Source organism: Bombina bombina, chromosome 12 (assembly GCF_027579735.1).
Source record: "Bombina bombina isolate aBomBom1 chromosome 12, aBomBom1.pri, whole genome shotgun sequence".
Taxonomy (NCBI): domain Eukaryota; kingdom Metazoa; phylum Chordata; class Amphibia; order Anura; family Bombinatoridae; genus Bombina; species Bombina bombina.
The window spans coordinates 107,204,406-107,224,462 of record NC_069510.1 but is presented as its reverse complement, the minus strand read 5'-3'; the positions used below and the strand labels follow the sequence as shown (position 1 = coordinate 107,224,462).

The 20,057-nt window shown below is 37.8% G+C and overlaps 1 protein-coding gene across 2 annotated transcripts in view; it reads right to left on the bottom strand.

The window, feature by feature from the left end:
- Positions 1–20,057, bottom strand: part of FAM3A (FAM3 metabolism regulating signaling molecule A) — a 56,347-nt gene that overhangs the window by 29,126 nt on the left and 7,164 nt on the right. The window contains exons 2-6 of one of the 2 annotated variants that reach the window (XM_053695951.1): positions 15,326–15,397; positions 13,168–13,278; positions 7,712–7,738; positions 5,676–5,799; positions 1,939–1,997 (exon numbers count right to left, since the gene is read on the bottom strand). In XM_053695951.1, the coding sequence (XP_053551926.1) occupies positions 1,939–1,997; positions 5,676–5,799; positions 7,712–7,738; positions 13,168–13,278; positions 15,326–15,338 (334 nt within the window). In that variant the 5' untranslated portion in view covers positions 15,339–15,397. The remainder of the gene's footprint in view (positions 1–1,938; positions 1,998–5,675; positions 5,800–7,711; positions 7,739–13,167; positions 13,279–15,325; positions 15,398–20,057) is intronic. The other variant, XM_053695952.1, reaches the window with a different exon arrangement.

Here is a 20,057-nt window from a genome sequence, read left to right as displayed (position 1 = left end):
ATAATCTCACCGCCTTCTAAGTGCTATAAGCCACCACTGCCCTTACTCAAGAGATTGACGTGGACACAGCTAAACCCCAATCCTTGCTTGCAGGGAAAAATACCCATAAAAGGATTAAATATCTTACCTAACCTCCATTGACAGAGGCAAAGAGAATGACTGGGGGTTATGGGTAAAGGAAGTGACACTTAACTGCTTTGCTGGGGTGCTCTTTGCCTCCTCCTGCTGGCCAGGAGTGAATATCCCACTAGTAATTGGAATGACGTTGTGGACTCTCCATGCCTTAGGAAAGAAAGATAGACAATCCCTTTATTACCAATTCCCCAGTTTTGCATAATTTAACACGTTCTATTAATATACTTTCTACCTCTGTGATTACCTTGTATCTAAGGCTCTGCAGACTGCCACCTTATTTTAGTTCTTTTGACAGACTTGAATTTTAGCCAATCAGTACTGACTCCTAGGTAACTCTACATGCATACTCTCTATCTGTGAAAAATTGTCAAAATGCATTGATATAAAAGGCGGCATTCAAGGGCTTAGAAATGAACATATGAGCCTACCTAGGTTTAGCTTTCAACAAAGAATATTTGATGATAAAAGTAAATAGGAAAGTTGTTTAAATTTGCATGCCCTATCTGAATCATGAAAGTTTAACTTTGACTAGACTGTTTCTTTAATATTGTATGAATGGATTTTTTTTTTTAACATGTTTAAATAGCGCCCTTATATATGCATGATATATTTGTTTAAGGTATACTGTGATCAACAAAGGTTTTGGTAAAATAATATCATTCTTTTAATCATGCTGCTGGTCTCAACCTCAGAGATGTGAGCCAATCACATTTGCTTGTAGTGGATTATAGATCCACTAAAAAGAATACACTGATAGCACAAAAGGTTATTAAATCATGTTCATCAACTTGTGAGTAATAATATACTCTCATCTTGGGGATGTGTCACACTAATTAAAACTAAACCTTTATTGAAACCAAACCTCAACAAATAAAAAAATAGGATAGTTAGTTAAAAACACAACCTGGAGGAACAAGATTAGAAATTACAGTCAATCAGGAGCACATGTGCCTAGTATTAAAGGGACATGAAACCCAAATATATTCTTTCATGATTTAGGTAGAACATACAATTTAACCAACTTTTCTATTTTACTTCTACTATCAAAATTCTTTTGGTATTGTTTGTTGTAGGAGCAGCAATGCACTACTTACTGGTTTCTAATGGAACACATGTGTGAGCCAATGACAATCGGTATATATATATATATATATATATATATATATATATATATATATATATATATATATATATATATATATATATATATATATATATATATATATATATATATATATATATCTGATGAAGCGCACTGAGCATGCGCGAAACGCGTCAGATCCTGCCTACCTTTGCACACTGATCTAGTGCCATACTCACACGATTTTGAATAAACCACTTTGGCCTAGAGTTCTGAAGTATCCTCGTCTTCCTTTGTGTGTGTGTGTGTGTGTGTGTGTGTATGTGTGTATGTGTGTATATATATATATATATATATATATATATATATATACACACACACACACACACACACACACACACACACAGAAAAGTGAGAGAGATGGGAATCTGCAGACTAGGCCCTTGACACAAGGTATTTGTGTGATATTTTTTAACCATATTTAAAGTCCTAAAAGGGTTGTAACCTTGTAACCAATGATCTTTTATTAATGTTCGTGTTGTCACCCAAAGTAAGATAACTTAGTTAGGAACTGTTGTAATAAATGATCTTTATTATTTTTTGTGTTGCAATCCACAGTGAGATATCTTTAATACAAGTAAAGGTGTTACACTTGTTCAAGATGTCGTTAATGTGTGTACTGCTTCTATACCTCAATCAGTCTAACACGTCCTCAAACTCACCATTTACCAGAGCTATGTTGAGCCCACGACCCACATTATTCTGAACACTGCTCATCAACCTGTAAAGAGATTGAGCAGAACAAAAGTATATTACATTATTTATGCACTTCACACCAAAACCACAACAGCAAAATGTTTAACCCAACCATTTGTATGAAGAGGAAAGGACAGTCTGATAACCATTGTGTGCCTCTCAAACTACACACTGACCAAAGAGGGATACAATGTACATTCTAAAGGACGTAATTTCTGCCCCACAAAACGGAACTCTGCTGCGACATGGAAGAGTTCTTTAGGAAACTGCGCCTTAAGGAATGCTTCCACAATACAGAGATAGATTCCAATAACTCCACTCAACATTTGCATACCCCAAACAGAAAAGGAATCACATTGGACACCCCCTCCAGGACGCAACCCCCAGCTACATGGGCATATTTAAATATTCTGAAGCAGGGTAAAAAAAACACAATTCTGGATAGAAAAAAATAAACCGCACATAAGGAAAGGAAAGTAAATAGATCACAAAAAAAAACAACAATAAGGATATCACAATAAAGCCAGCAAACAAGGGTGACTCTACATTTATGAAAACTATCGACTTTTCTATCCCTTTAAATATGTTTTTAACAGGAAACAAGATTTCTCTATAAATATCATAACATCCTTTTCTTTTTTGGTTAAAAGGACAGTCTAGTCAAAATGAAACTTACATGATTCAGATAGGACATCCAATTTTAAACAACTTTCTAATTTACTTTAAAGGGACATGAAACCCAAATTTTTTCTTTCGTGATTTAGAAAGAGCATGTCATTTTAAACAACTTTCTAATTTACTTCTATTATCTCATTTGCTTCATTCTCTTGATATCACTTGCTGAAAAGCATATCTAGATATGCCCAGTAGCTGCTGATTGGTTGCTACACATAGAGGCCTTGTGTGATTGGCTCAAACATGTGCATTGCTATTTCTTCAACAAAGGATATCTAAAGAATTGAGCAAATTAGATAATAGAAGTAAATTGGAAAGTTATTTAAAATTACATGCCCTATCTGAATCATGAAAGTTTAATTTTGACTAGACTGCCCCTTTAAGCATCAAATTTACTTTGTTCTCTTGGTATGCTTTGTTGAAAGCTAAACCTAGGTATGCTCATATACTAATTTCTAAGCCCTTGAAGGCCACCTCTTATCTCAGTGCATTTTGACAGTTTTTCACAGTTAAATAGTGCTAGTCCATGTGTGTCATACAGATAACAGTATGCTCACTCCCGTGGACTTATTTATGAGTCAGCACTGATTTCTAAGCCCTTGAAGGCCACCTCTTATCTCAGGGCATTTTGACAGTTTTTCACCACTAGAGGGTGTTAGTTCATGTGTTTCATATAGATAACACTGTGCTCATGCACGTGGAGTTACCTAGGAGTCAGCACTGATTGGCTAAAATGCAAGTCTGTCAAAAGAACTGAAATAAGGGGGCAGTCTGCAGAGGCTTAGAAACAAGGTAATCACAGAGGTAAAAAGTATATTAATATAACCGTGTTGGTTATGCAAAACTGGGGAATGGATAATAAAGGCATTATCTATCTGTTTAAACAATAAAAATTCTGGAGTACACTGCCCCTTTAAGGAAGCAGACAGACAGTTGTCTAACCCTGCCAACTACAGCAGACAGGAGGACCCTACACAAATATACACCAATGAACTCAGACAGATTACAAAAACTACCCCCCCCCACTCTCAAATACATCCAGACCCCCATACCAGATACCCCCAAAATTGGCACATTTTACATGTTCCAAAAAATAATTTAACAGTGGGACTCCAGGAAGACAAAAAGTATCTGGAATTGACACACTAACGGAAAACATCTCTGGCTGGGTAGAAAATATTCTGAAACCTCTGGTAAAAAACATAGCCAGTTTCATTCAAGACACCACAGATCTGCTAAATAAAGTGGCTAATATAGGTGTACTTCCAGAAGGTACCATCTTGGCAATAATGGATGTTGAAGTACTGTACAACCTCTGTCAGCGAGATGGGCTAGCAGCATGCCAGGAATTATTACATCAAAATGACCTACCAGAAGAGTGTGTCACACAACTGATACAATTCATTGGCATACTTTACATTTGGGGAGGATATTTACCTCCAGAAAATTGGGTCAGCTATGGGAACATACAGAGGAGCTATGGATGTAGATCCACACAGTTTAAGTACAAAATTATAAAAAGTTCAAACAAACATTTAATGGTCAAATATAAAAACAGCAACATATCGTAACTTCAAAACAAGTTGTTGCCACAAACTTATTTAAAGCAACAATTACAACATTTTTCAAGTGTTAGTTAAATGTAAAAGATCCAATCTAAAATGTCTAGCTGGAAATCTTAGGCACCCAACAGTCTATCCAATGATAACTCTAATGCCTTTTTTTGCAAGTTACAGATACCAACGTATAATCAAACTTCCGGAACATTATACTAGGCCCAGACTAGCAAGAATTTCAGCAGACAACTTTGAAATAAGCTTTTTGCCTATATTTAGACGATTCATGTGTTACCCTTGAGTGATAAAGTATAGACATACTGTTACACCCCTGCAAATGTATGTTAAAGTGATTGTAAAGTTGAATGATTTAAATCTCAGTATTTAAAAAAATACTTTACAACGACACTTCTTTTTTAAAACCCTTACCATTTTGTTACTGTAAACAGACCGCCGATCCTCCGCCCCCATCTCCTTCTGAATTTAGCATATTGATGAAGAATCTGGCTTCCTCCAATCGTTGCATGTCCCACGAGCTGGGTGCCAAAGGGGGCACGCAGCGATTGGAGGAAGGCGGATTCATCATCGATATGCTAAATACAGGAGGAGATGGAGGCGGAGGATCGGCGGTCTGTTTACAGTAATAATTACGGTAAGTATTTTAAAAAAGAAGCGTCATTGTAAAGTTAAAGTGATGGTAAATTTTCAATATTTGGGAAATATATTATTAATCCTCAGTTCTTTCTAACTGAAGTCGCTATAATCAATCATGTATTACTCACAGAGCCTTATCGCTCCTTCCTCTGCCCTGTCATTACTTCCTGTTATTTTCTATAGCTGGACAGAAAGCAGAACCACCCGTCACGACGTCATAGTATTGGAATCCAAATCTTCAACTCTAGCTATGCGCATGCGTTTCAAATACGTTATTCTACGGTCTCATCGATCCAATGTCTAGCGCATGCGCATTGTTAACTTAGGGCGTTTTTGATGATATCAGTGTCGCCGACTGGCTTGGGCTGTTATTGGTATGTTAAAACACGTGGGATTATTAAATCAATGGCGGCCGTGGTATGGGAGGAGGAAAGTATGTTAAAATTCTGCTATTTCGGATAAAAAATGAAATAGAACGAGCGGTTTGCATGTTTTCATGAATGAAAGTCTACTTATTTTTTTAATTTGCATAAGAATACAAGTTTTAAGTCGGGTAAGTTTACCATCACTTTGAATGACTTAAAGTGCCCAATTTTTTTTTTAAGAGTATTTTTAAATAATGGGTTTTAAATCATTCAACTTTACAATCACTTTAAATAAACGCTTCACAATTAAATTAAATGTCACTACCTGATCAATCCTGAATGTAAACAGGAAAACTGTATAGTCCTAAGAACAAGTTCAACCATACTGCAGCATTGTGGTCGGAAAGAAACAGAATAAAATAATACATTGCCAAGCCCATACACAAAACTCACATTTTATCCTCCAGACAGATCTTTGGTCCAATGACATTTGCAGCGCCGCTCACTACACGAATAGCGAAATGCTTCTCTGGACAGGGCTGAGGCAGGCTGCACTTGTACCGCCTGGGGCGTGGATCTGAGACATAATAAAATATACCAGCAGGTGAGCAGGCACAGGAAGAAGCTGGAGTCATTGCAGGGTTTAGTTTACTTCATATTGTGACCCTCCCATTTTAAGTAGTGGGCACACCACCCGACTGATTTTACTGACCACCCAGCTAAACTGTAAGCCAATATTAAGCTAAAGTTAGCCAATGTTCATTTTTTTTCAATGTTTGTTGCACAAATTATCATTAAAGGGACAGTAAAGTCAAAATTAAACTTTCACGATTTAGATAGAGCATCCAATTTTAAACAACTCGCCATTTTACTTTTATTATCAAATTTAGTTTATTGTAAAGCAAAAATAGGTGGGCTCAGAAGCAGCAATGCACTGCTGGGAGCTAGCTGGTGATCAGTAGCTGCATACATGACTTTTGTCATTGGCTCACCAGATGTGTTCAGCTAGCTCCCAGTAGTGCACTGCGGCACCTCACTCTTCAATGAACGATACCAAGAGAATAAAGCAAATTTTATATAAATAAACTGTGAAATTGTTTGAAATTTAATTCTCTATCGAACTCATAAACGTTTAATAATAAACTTTACTGCCCCTTTAAATATTTTTTTGTTAAATTATGTATTTAACATGTGTTTTGGATCGACAGTCTACAATATAATTTTTATTGTTTTAAAAGTTAGCTAATCCCTTTATTACCCATTCCCCAGTTTTACATAACCAACACCGTTATATTAATGTACTTTTACCTCTGTGATTACCTTGTATCTAAGCATCTTCTGACAGCCCCCTGATTACATGACTTTTTATTTATTATTTATTGACTTGCATTTAGTACTGTGTTGTGCTAACTCTTAAATACTTCTTTGGGCGTGAACACAATATTATCTATATTTCCCACATGAACTAGCAGTCTCCTGTTGTGAAAAGCAAATAAAAAAGCATGTGATAAGAGGCTGTCTGTAGTGGTTTAGAAACAGGCAGAAAATTAGAGGTGTAAAGGATATAAAGTATATTAATATAACAATGTTTGTTGTGCAAAGCTGGGGAATGGGTAGTAAAGACGTTCTCTATCTTTTTAAACAATATTTTAGTGTAGACTGTCCCTTTAAGTAACATTTATAAATAACAGAAAATCTTATAATATTGCAAAGTATTAGAATACCCCCACCCAGTACTTCATAATGCCTCAAATTATCCTTTAGTCTCCTGTGTTAATAAATATCAGGGGCTAATCCAGTCATAAGATTACTGCACAACAATATATCTTAAAGTGAATGTAATACTAATTAAAATCACGGGCACTTTCATTCATTAAAATTTACATTGCAGCATTTTATTTTTTTAAATACCATTTTCTTTAGGAATCACAGACCAGTGACCCTGCGCCTGCTTCTCATGCTGTACATAGCATATCGATGACGAAACCGGTTTCTCCAATTGTTGCGTGGCCTCACGAGCTGGATGCCTCGGGGTGCACGCCATGATTGGAGGAAGCTGGTTTCGTCATTGCAGTGCTAAGAACAAAAGAACCTGCGGGCGGAGGATGGCCGGTCCAGGTTTCCTAAAGAAAAGGGTAAGTATTTAAAAAAAATCTGCAATGTAAAGTTTAATTAATGAAATTGCCCCTGTTTTAATAGTATTTTTTTAAAACTGGGCACTTATTCATTCAACTTTACATTCAGTTTAACTGAAGGACAGTCCATGTTTCTGAAAAAAACAATGGTGGCATCTTCTTTGAGCAAAGAACTCAAATGTAGAAGGTACATTTAAAAAGTTAAATTAAAAAAAAAGACAAATGAAATATATTTATTTTCTTCTAGATGATTCATAAACCTATGTCTTATGTACAGATAAACAGATGATTTAGTCTCTTTACTGAGGACACTTTTCCACTTGCCTTTATCTTCTATGAGGCGCTGATACTCACCAGTTGTGCTGCTCACTTCACCACCTGCTAAAATAAAAGCAAAGTCAGTATATGCAGCATAAAGTTACCCATATTATTCAACTGGTGCTATTGTCCCTGCAACACACCATACATTGGAAAAAACCATTTTTAGTTCAAACCTAGAAGTTAAAACGGACAGTTCATCCAAAATTTTCTCCCCTTTAAATTGTTCCCAATGATCCATTTTTTTTCTGTATATATTTTTATTGAAGCATGTACAAAGTTAAATACAAAACAGGTGATTCAAAGTTACATGCCTGTACATTTGTAAGCTTTACAATGAGAAATACAACAAAACTTATTAAACAAAACAGAACATTGTGTGTCTTGTCCTATATAATCATTTATGTCAAATACCTCAGTCAGATCTCATTTAAGTTTTGAATACTTGTCGTGTTACTTGTAGCCTGGGGGTACTCTGTATGTAGGGCACTTGAAAATGTCATGACTATATTCCTAGCTCTCTGTCACCCAATGATCCATTTTACCTGCTGTAGTGTATTAAATTGTTTACAAGTAGCTCCTTTACCCCTATTTCGGCATATGAAATAGCTGATTTAGCCTGTGGTATCACAACCTATACTAAAAATGTTGATACTGGAGTATATGCTATTGACAGACTATGTAAACACAGCCAGCAGAAGATATTACACTCTCAGTGGGTTGCAGGATAGTTTAAATAATAAAATGTTAATTGTCCATTGTTCTTTCTAAGTATTGAGATTTGCTTTACAAACAGATATAAGATAAGTAAGCAAGTCTGTGTGAATAAAAGTGATAACATAATGAGATCTGATATTAGCTGGAAGCTCAACCCATTGTAATAGGCTGTGGTTTAAAAGCACAAAACTAGCTACTTCATATACACAAATAAACGTGAAAATACAAATTCTCAAACATTTTATACTCTGCAGCTGGTATAATAAGTCATTGAAAATACATTAAAGGGCCATTATACACTCATTTTTTTATTTGCATAAATGTTTTGTAGATGATCTATTTATAAAGCCCATAAAGTTTTTTTTTTTTTTTTAAATGTATAATTTTGCTTATTTTTAAAGAACATCGCTCTAATTTTCAGATTCCTAACCAAGCCCCAAAGATTTATTTGAATACTGTCAGCTACCTTCTCCAGCTTGCTCCTGTTTGTGTAAAGGGTCTTTTCATATGCAAAAGAAGGGGGAGGGGGGGGAGTGTCTTATTTCCCACTTGCAGTGGGCTTTCCAACTGCCTTTTCAACAGAGCTAAACTGAGAGCTTCTAAGTAAGTTTTTAAACCATTTTATACTGGATTTTTATATCACTATCTGTGCATCTTATTCTTTATAGTAGTGTATATTACATGCAGTTATATAAAAATGAGTGTATACTGTCCCTTTAATTGAAAAACAATTTTACGGTGTACTGTCCCTTTAAAGGGACTGTGACAATACATATGCTGCAAAAGAAAAATAAACCAGCAAAGTTTTAATGTTTTTAACCCCTTAACAACCATGACATACCCTGTACATCGTTGGTCAGGTTTTCCTATGTATAATAGTGCAGGTCTTGCCGCTAGCGGAAAGACCACGCTATTATAGCCTCCCTGTCTCATGCAGGCATCCTGAAATAGTGCGGTTTCGCCGCCAGCTATTGAAAAAACAAGCCCCATAGAAAGACTGCTGTTAAAGTGAAAGTAAATTTTATGGAACAATAATAATGCAATGGATAACTATCATATCAATATATTGAGTCGCTAAGTTTTTTTTTTTTAATTTGTTAAATATTTTTTACATTTTAATACCTTATACCGTCTTGCATCTTCCTCCGCCTCCCCATTCTTTTCCTGCTTCCGTTTGCTTACACTTAAAGGGACACTGAACCCAAATTTTTCTTTCACGATTCAGATAGAGCATAACTTCCAAATGTACTCCTATTATCAATTTTTCTTCATTCTCTTGCTATCTTTATTTGAAAATCATGAATGTAAATCTTAGCAGCCAGCCCATTTTAGGTTCAGCACTATGGATAGCGCTTGCTTATTGGAGGCTGACATGTACCCACCAATAAGCAAGCATAACCCAGGTTCTCAACCAAAAATGGGCCAGCTCCTATGCATCACATTCCTGCTTTTTAAATAAAGATAACAAGAGAACAAAGAAAAATTGATAAAAGGAGTAAATTAGAAAGTTGCTTAAAATTGCATGCTCTATCTGAATCATTAAATAAAACATTTGCGTTTAGTGTCCCTTTAAGAGCGGTCCCACGCGCTCTTATGTGTTCATGCGTGCGCATGCAAACTAAAATGTATTGCACACGCTTAGTGCCGATGCGGCTTAGTGATTCGCCGTTTGCCTTTTGATTTCAATGCACATGCGTGTCTCATGGATGCGCTTCTTGACACGGAGTAAATTCAATTAGACACGCATGCGCAATTGAAGGTGGGGGCGTATAGTGTCGTTTTCAGATGCCACTGGGGGACAAATAGAAATAGTGAAAGGGTTTTTCGTCATTTGTAAATAAAGTTTATTTTTGGAGGCAGGTGGAGGAACGGCGGTATAGTGATCAGAATTCAAAGGTAAATTTATGTGACAAAAATAGAATATCATGAATTAAAGGGATACTGAACCCAAATTTCTTCTTTCGTGATTCAGATAGCACATGCAATTTTAAGCAACTTTCTAATTTACTCCTATTATCAAATTTTCTTAATTCTCTTGCTATCTTTATTTGAAAAGGAAGGCATCTAAGCTAAGGAGCCAGGACTTTTTTGGTTCAGACTCTGGACAGCACTTGTTTATTGGTGGGTGAATTTATCCACTAATCCGCAAGAATAACCCAGGTTATTCACCAAAAATGGGCCGGCATCTAAACTTACATTCTTGCTTTTCAAAGAAAGATACCAAGAGAATGAAGAAATGTGATAATAGGACTAAATTAGAAAGTTGCTTAAAATTGCATGCTCTGTCTGAATCACGAAAGAAAAAAATTGGGATCAGTGTCCCTTTAAACTCTACGTATTTTGATCTAAATTTTGCTTTGCGGCATAGAGGTGCAGGCAACTTTACTTTCACTTTAAGGGGATAAAACAAATTAACATCCTTGTTTCTGCAATTATTTTTCAATAGCCAAACTACACCCACCATTTACCTCATTTGGAAGAGCCAATCTGGGCTTTAGTCAGCAGACTACCAGGCTAGCCACGGTCATAAATTTAGTATAAAATGCATTTATTTGCAGTTGCTATCAGTTAAAGCCAATTAAAGGACCAGTAAACACAGTAGATTTGCATAATCAACAAATGCAAGATAACAAGACAATACAATAGCATGTACTCTGAATTTCAAATGAGTAGTAGATTTTTTTTTATAACAAATTTCAAAGTTAAGCATATTTCCACTCCCCTTGTACCATGTGATAGCAATCAGCCAATCACAAATGCATATACATATAGTCTGTGAATTCTTGCACATGCTCAGTAGGAACTGGTGACTCAAAAAGTGTAAATATAAAAGACTGTGCACATTTTTTTTAATGGAAGTAAATCGGAAAGTTGTTTAAAATTACATGCTGTATCTGAATCATGAAAATGTAATTTAACCCGAGTGTCCCTTTAAGGACATATATCTAGCAGAGTTAGCCATTAAAAAGTCAGCAGGGTAGTTTTCACGTTCTAAGTATTAGAAATTGCTCCATTTTCAGAGCAAATTTACTTGAAAAATCAAAATTATACCATGATTGCAGTTATATTAGGTACCTAGGGTTATGGTTAGGTTAACCTCTTAACGACCGCGACTTACCATGTACGTCACCGGTCGTTAAGGGTTTTCTTGTTTATAATAGCGCAGGTCACGCCCCTATTTATAGGCTGACTCTGTTCAACCAAAGAGTGCTTCACTCACGTTTTAGTCTACATTTTATTACTCCTTTGTTAAATGCAAGTTACTGATCAAGTCAACAAAAGCAATGCGGTCTGAGCGAGTTGTCACTGCTTCTGCGCCTCCTTGTATATGCTGTAGCGCCCCCCTGGGGAGACCCACTGCTTTAGGGTAATTGTCTATAATTCCACAATATATTAAAGGGACATGAAACCCAAAATGTTTCTTTCATAGAGAATACAATTTTAAACAACATTCAATTTACTTCTAGTATCTAATGTGCTTCATTCTTTAGGTATCCTTTGCTGAAGAAATAGCAATGCACATGGGCGAGCCAATCCCACAAGGCTTTTCGACAAAGGATATCAAGAGAATGAAGCAAATTAGATAATAGAAGTCAATTGGAAAGTTGTTTAAAATGACATGCTCTTTCAAAATCACGATAGAAAAAAAAAAAAAAGTGGAAGTTTTTTGGAATAATTGTTTTACTGGCTAAGAGGCTAGCACCTTTTAGAGTTAGGCTATAGAAGATCTTAAAGGGACATAAAGCCCAAAATATTTATTTCATTATTCAGATAGAGAATACAATTTTAAAAAAAAGTTTCCAAGTTAAATTTGCTTCCTTCTCGTGATATTCTTTGTTAAAGAGATACCCAAGTAGGTAGTGTGCACGTGCCTGAAGCACTACATGACAGGAAATAGTGCTGCCATTTAGTGCTTCTGCTATTGTATAACATTGTTGCAAAACTGCTGCCATATAATGCTGCCGACACATGCACACTCCTGAGCTTACACCCTTGCCTTTCAATAAAGGATAATAAGAAAACTAAGAACATTTGATAACAGAAGTCAATTGGAAAGTTGTTTAAAATTGTGCGTTCTATCTGAATCATGAAAGTAAAAACAATTGGGGTTTATGTCCCTTTGGCTGCTAAGGTGGTTTTGAACTTTTTTTTTTTTAAATATATTTATTTGTAACTTTTTTTTTTTTTCAGACACCCAAGACTTATACCGTTGGAAAGGTTAGGCGATTACCTTTCCAACAGTGGGTCTTGGAGGTCTGTAGCTGCTTAGATGCCTGAGATACAGGCTTCTAAGCAGCATGCCCCCATCTCCCTATACTTATTGTAAACTTTAAATAAAGTTGCGCAATGACATCATCAAGTCATTGTGCGTGGCGTCACCATGCGAAACATCAAGCCCCGGCGATGCCTGTCACTATACAGGCCAGATCGCCGGGGTGGGAGTAGGAGGGTGCCCCCAGATTGCCCTCAAGATGGGTGAGTTCTATCGACTACTCTGAGCCGTCGTCAGCACCTGAATGAGACAATTTGCGACGGCTTAGAGTCGTCGTTAGCACTCAAGGGGTTAAGCACAATTTCTGTGATTCGCTTACTGGAACACATTGTGCAGCAATGTGCTTCAACCTGCTTCAGCAAACAAGAAATGCAGCCTTTTGTACCTCTGGAGGCGATGTTGTCTGTGAACTGGCTGCAAAGGTAAAATTGTCACAATGTCCCGTACAAAAATGCTGCAGTGTCACATAAAGTCCCTTTATTAGAGGCAGACACAAACTCACCACCCAGGAGCTGCTGTATCCGAGGAAAGCCACTCTGTGTTCCAAGCATAACACCCGCTAATATCCATGTCAGCCCCACAGTGAGGAGAACCACAACAATGCGCACAGGACCTGAAAAGCAGTGATACATTGTTACTAAACTGAGTACTTTGTTGTACTTTATCCTTTGGGATTCATTGCCCTTAATATATTAATAGGACGCGTGATCTGCTAATCTTGAAGTAAAGGGACATAAAACACTAAATAAATGCTAAATAGAACAACGCATTTAAAGAAAAGATTAGTCTGAGAATAAAGGAGATGTATTTTTTTTAAAGTTTCATTAGCTGTTTAAATATTGACAAAATCAGTGTAAAGTTTGAGTGTCTTTAAAGCAATGGGAGCTGCCATGTTGTAACTTAGGTTACCTTCTCAGCTGTAGCCAATTAGAGACAGTTATAAATAGGTCACTAGAGTGTGCAGCCAATGGCTGTGTGGGATATAACAGTGTTCTGCACTTCCATTTCTAACAGGAACTGAAAAGCTCACAATTTCAGAATGGAATTACAGGAAATAATATAATCTATATAATGTATAGATTTATCATTTTATATAACCATCTCAAAGTGTTTAATGTCCCTTAGTTACTCACTGTGTAATATATATATATATATACAGATAGATAGATAGATACAGTTTTAGTTCCACTCAATTAAATATGAGTAATTGAAATACAGTGACATTAGCAATTGAGGTATTGATGTACGTGCTATGGATCCGACGTTAGACTGTGCTCTGTTGGATGTTTTAAATCAACATATTATTATTACAATTTATTTTAGTTTGTAAGAGAAAACTTTTAAAATTGTTTTTTTTCCCCCTGGAGAATACGTTTTCATGTTACGTATTGGAAACTTTTGGGATAGAAAGGTCAAAATTGAGATATGTATGAGTGCATTTCAGGTTTAAACAGAAGCTTTTTGCAACAGAGTCAGAAGTGGTTTGTATGACCCTGAGGCAACGTACAACACCGACTTGCTCTTTGAGAAGGTGTACTATTTGAATACTGGTGCACGTGCCCCTACAGCACATGCATATGCTGCTGAAAAAACAGTAATAGCTTTAACTAGAAGAATTTTTGCTAATGGAAGTATATTCCAAAAATACTTCTATTTAAAAGGGGCATTCCGGTCAAAATTAAACTGCACATAGATTAATTAAATCTTTGAATGGAAACATATTTGCAATATACAGTATTGGCAAAAATGCATCTAGTTTTACTGATAGCATTTTTCTCTTAACGTGCATGTGAAGCATAAATAGATATTCTCAGTGCACCAGCATTTTAAATACTGCAGCTGCTCAGAGCACCAGTGGGGCTTGAATCATGTCAGCAATTAACAAATTGAGTCATTACCAGATAATACAAGCACCTTAAAGTGAAAGTCCATTTTGATGAATTAGTGCCCGGTTTTTAATAAACCTATTAAAAACAAGGGCCCTTTAATTCATCAACATTTCACGGTTTTCTTCAAAAACTTACCTTTTAATCCTGAATGCCGCTTCAGCGATTCCCCCGGCCTTCGGAAGCTTCTGCAGACGTCAGAAATGACGAATCAGGCTTCCTCCAATCACAGCCTCCCCCCCGGGGGAATCTTGGCCTAATGCAACACTGTGATTGGAGGAAGCCGGATTTGTCATTTTGGACCCGTGAAGACGGCTTGCAACGGGCGGAGGAAGTGCTGGAGCGGCTGCCAGGATTAAAAGGTAAGTTTTTGAAGAAAACAAGTGAAATGTCAATTTTGATGAATTAAAGTGCCCTTGTTTTTATTAGGATTATTAAAAACCGGGCACTAATTCATCAAAATGGACCTTCACTTTAACCTCTGAGCAAGTGATGTGTTTAAAATGCTGGTGCTCGGTGCATACTTACATACACTTTTTAAACAGCTATAGCTTTCATTAGAAGCATTTTTGCTAATACATGTATATTACAAAAATGCTTCAATTCAAAAATGAAATGCATCCATGTGGATTCCAATTTTGGCTGGAATGTCCCTTTAAAACTGAAATGCACCCAAGCAAATTTCAATTTTGACCTTTCTACCCCTTTTCAGTTTAAATAACTTATTTTGATACTTTGTTGCACAAGCAGAATCCAATTAAGTACTAGAACTACCTGCAAGACGCATAGCTCAGTCGTTGGGTGGTCCTTGCCCTAGAATCCAGGGGCTTTTCCCAGGTGTGGTCACTACACAATAAAGAAAAAAGTTACTTAAATGGTGAAAACAGCATTGACTTTCACATAGCTCTGTCTATATAAACCTTAACGACCACCAAGGACGTACAGGATACGCCCTACAAAAAATGTCACTTAGTGAACAAGGACGTATGTACGTCCTCAGGGTTTTAAAACACTGGAAGCGATCATGATCGCTTCCAGCTGCTTTTAGGGTATTGCAGTGATGCCTCGATATTGAGGCATTCTGCAATACCGTTTTTTAAGCATCCGATGCAGAGAGAGCCACTCTGTGGCCCTCTCTGCATCGACCAGCATGGTGCCGATCGTTGGTGGGTGGGAGCAGCTGCAGGGAGGTGGGTGGGTGGTCCATGCTGGTGCTTGTTCCGGATCCGTTGGTCCGTGAGCACTCGAGGAGGCGGGGCTCGGGAGCGCGCACGGACATAACCATTTTTAGCAGTAGGGAAACGGTTCAGTTTAGAATAGGGAAAGGGATCCAGGAGGGGCAAAAAATGGTTTGGAAAGTGATCCGGGAGGGGGAGGGGGGGAGGGTATTGAGAGGGGTGAAAAGCTACACTACGGAAAATGTAGATTTCATATTTATTTTAATAAAATTGCACATTTGTAAGTAAAATGGGTACTGGCAGACAGCTGCCAGTACCTAAGATGGCGGCTATTAGGTCGAGGGGGGAGGCTGAGAGAGCCGAGTGGTGGTGGGGGAGATCAGGGAGGTTGGGGGGTATGGGGGATCCTACACTTTAAATAAATATATATATATATATATATATATATATATATATATATATATATATATATATATATATATATATATATATATCCTTTATTTTTATACTGGGAGACTCTCTGCCAGTACTTAAGATGGCGGTGACAATTGTGGGGTGGGGGAGGGAAGAGAGCTGTTTGAGGGGGATCAGGGGGTGGGATGTGTCAGGTGGGAGGCTGATCTCTACACTAATGCTAAAATTAACCCTACAAGCTGCCTAATTAATACAAGTGTGCCATAATACACGTGTGGTGCGCAGAAGCATTTTGCAGCCTTCTAATTACCAAAAAGCAATGCCAAAGTCATATATATATGCGCTTTTTCTGAACAAAGGGGACCCTATAGAAGAATTTACAACCACAATATATACATGTCAAGGGATATTCAAGGATTCCTGACAGATATCAGTGTTCCAATGTAACTATCGCTAATTTTGAAAAAAAAAAATGGTTTGGAAATAGAAAAGTGCTACTTGTATTTATTGCCCTATAACTTTAAAAAAAAAAAGCAAAGAACAAGTAAACAATAGTTATTTCTAAACTCAGGACAAAATTTAGAAACTATTTAGCATGGGTGTTTTTTGGTGGTTGTAGATGTGCAACAGATTTTGGGGGTCAAAGTTAGAAAAAGTGTGTTTTTTTCCATTGTTTCCTCATATTTTATAATTTTTTTATAGTAAATTATAAGATATGATGAAAATAATGGTATCTTTAGAAAGTCCATTTAATGGCGAGAAAAACGGTATATAATATGTGTGGGTACAGTAAATGAGTAAGAGGAAAATAACAGCTAAACACAAATACCGCAGAAATGTAAAAATAGCCTTGGTGCCAAACGGTCAGAAAATGGAAAAGTGCTGTGGTCATTAAGGGGTTAAAGGAACACTAAACCCAAATCTTTTCTTTCACGATTCAGATAGAGCATGCAATTTTAAGCAACTTTCTAATTTACTCCTGTTATAAAAAATTTTTTCAATCTCTTTGTATTTTTATTTGAAAAAGCAGGAATCTAAGATAAGGAGCCGGCCCATTTTTGCTTCAGCACCATGGATAGCGCTGGCCGATTGCTGGGTACATTTAGCCACCAATCAGCAAGCGCAACCCAGGTTCTGAACCAAAAATGGGCAGGGTGCAAAGATTACATTCTTGCTTTTTCAAATAAAGATACAAAGAGAATGAAGAAAAATTGATAAAAGGAGTAAATTAGAAAGTTGCTTAAAATTGCATTCTCTATCGGAATCATGAAAGAAAACATTTTGGTTCAGTATCCAATTGACATCTTATAGGGCACAAATGGACTTCAAAAGGCATCTCCTACTGCCCATAGTCAGCAGGAAAGAATTCTCCCCAGAAAACACATATCTTCTATTTAACCATCAAAACAGACACACTCCCTTAAAGGGAAAGTAAAGTCAAAATTAAACTTATATGGATTGGACAGAGCATGACATTTTAACCCTTTGAGTGCCAATGACGGTTCTGAGCCGTCACAGAGTTTCCTGCTCTGGTGCTAATGACGGCTCAGAGCCATCACTAGCAATCTCCCACCTTGAGGGAGATCTGGGGGCTCCCACCCTCTCCTACCCCGGCGATCGTGCCTGTAGAGTGACAGGCATCACCAGGGCTTTCCGTTTTGCGTGGTGACGTCACGCGTAATAACGTGGTAACGTCACCGTGCAACAATGTTAAGTATAGGAGCAGGGGGCATGCTGCTTAGAAGCCTGTGTCTCAGGCATCTAAGCAGCTAGCTACAGACCCCCAAGACCCACCATTGGAAAGGTAATCGGCTAACATTTCCAACAGTGTAAGTCTTGGGGGTCTGAAAAGAAAAAAAAAAAAAAAAAAAAAAGAAAAAAAAAAAAAAAAAAGTAATAAAAATAGCATTAAAAAAATCTTAGCACCCTGGTGGGAAAGTGCTTAGCACTCAAAGGGTTAAACAACTTTCCATTTTACTTATGTCACCAATTTTGCTTAGTTCTCTTGGCATATTTTGTAAGAGAGTAACCATAGGTGAGCTCAGGAGCGTGCACATTTCTTTAACCATCTAGCATCAGTGTTTGCAACAATGTTTATAGCAATATTATACATAGCTACAGAAACTGCTGCCATATAATGCTATAGACACTCTAGGACTGCAGAGTTTGTAACTATATATAATATTGCTTTAAGCATTTTTGCAAACACTTGCCTGATGGCTAAGGACACGTGCACGCTTCTGAGCTCACATATGATAACTTTTTAACAAAGGATACCAGGAGAACTAAGGAAATTGATAATATAAGTAAATTTGAAAATTGTCCACCTACACTTATCTGTTTATCCCACACACATTGTTAAATCAGCTTTAACAGTGGCAGCAAACTGCTGATCCTAAGCCGAATGTGGCTGCTGAGCCAATCAGGGGCAGCGTATGCGCATAGCTCAAACTCGTCAGTGTATTGCCAGTCCGGACTATAACTAAGTACTTAAAGGGATACACAGTATCTCACAAAAGGGAGTACACCCCTCACATGTTTGTAAATATTTTATTATATCTTTTCATGTGACAACACTGAAGAAATGACACTTTGCTACAGTGTAAAGTAGTGAGTGTACAGCCTGTATAACAGTGTAAATTTGCCATTAATGTCTAAACCGTTGGCAACAAAAGTGAGTAGACCCCTAAGTGGAAGTGTCCAAATTGGGCCCAATTAGCTATTTTCTCTCCCCGGTGTCATGTGACTCGTTAGTGTTACAAGGTGTCAGGTGTGAATGGGGAGCAGGTTTATTAAATTTGGTGTTATCGCTCTCACACTCTCTCATACTGGTCACTGGAAGTTCAACATGGCACCTCATGGCAAAGAACTCTCTGAGGATCTGGAAAAAAAAAAGAATTGTTGCTCTACATAGAGATGGCCTAAGCTATAAGAAGATTGCCAAGACCCTGAAACTGAGCTGCAGCACGGTGGGCAAGACCATAAAGCGGTTTCACAGGACAGGTTCCAATCAGAACAGGCCTCGCAATGGTCGACCAAAGAAGTTGAGTGCACATGCTCAGCATCATATCCAGAGGTTGTCTTTGGGAAATAGACGTATGAGTGCTGCCAGTATTGCTGCAGAGGTTGAAGGGGCGGGGGGGGTCAGCCCATAAGCCGCACACTGCATCAAATTTGTCTGCATGGCTGTCATCCAAGAAGGAAGCCTCTTCTAAAGATGATGCACAAGAAAGCCCGCAAACAGTTTGCTGAAGACAAGCAGACTAAGGACATGGATTACTGGAACCATGTCCTGTGGTCCGATGAGACCAAAATAAACCTATTTGGTTCAGATGGTGTCAAGCGTGTGTGGTGGCAACCAGGTAAGGAGTACAAAAAGAAGTGTCTTGCCTACAGTCAAGCATGGTGGTGGCAGTGTCATGGTCTGGGCCTGCATGAGTGCTGCCGGCACTGGGGAGCTACAGTTTATTGAGGAACCATGAATGCCAACATGTACTGTAACATACTGAAGCAGAGCATGATCCCCTCCCTTCAGAGACTGGGCCGCAGGGCAGTATTCCAACATAACAACCCCAAACACACCTCTAAGATGACCACTGCCTTGCTAAAGAAGCTGAAGGTAAAGGTGATGGACTGGCTAAGCATGTCTCCAGACTTAAACCCTATTGAGCATCTGTTGGGCATCCTCAAACGGAAGGTGGGGGAGCGCAAGGTCTCTAACATCCACCAGCTCCGTGATGTCCTCATAGAGTAGTGGAAGAGGACTCCAGTGGCAACCTGTGAAGCTCTGGTGAACTTCATGCCCAAGAGGGTTAAGGCATTGCTGGTTAATAATGGTGGCCACACAAAATATTGACACTTTGGGCCCAATTTAGACATTTCCACTTAGGGGTGTACTCACTTTTGTTGCCAAC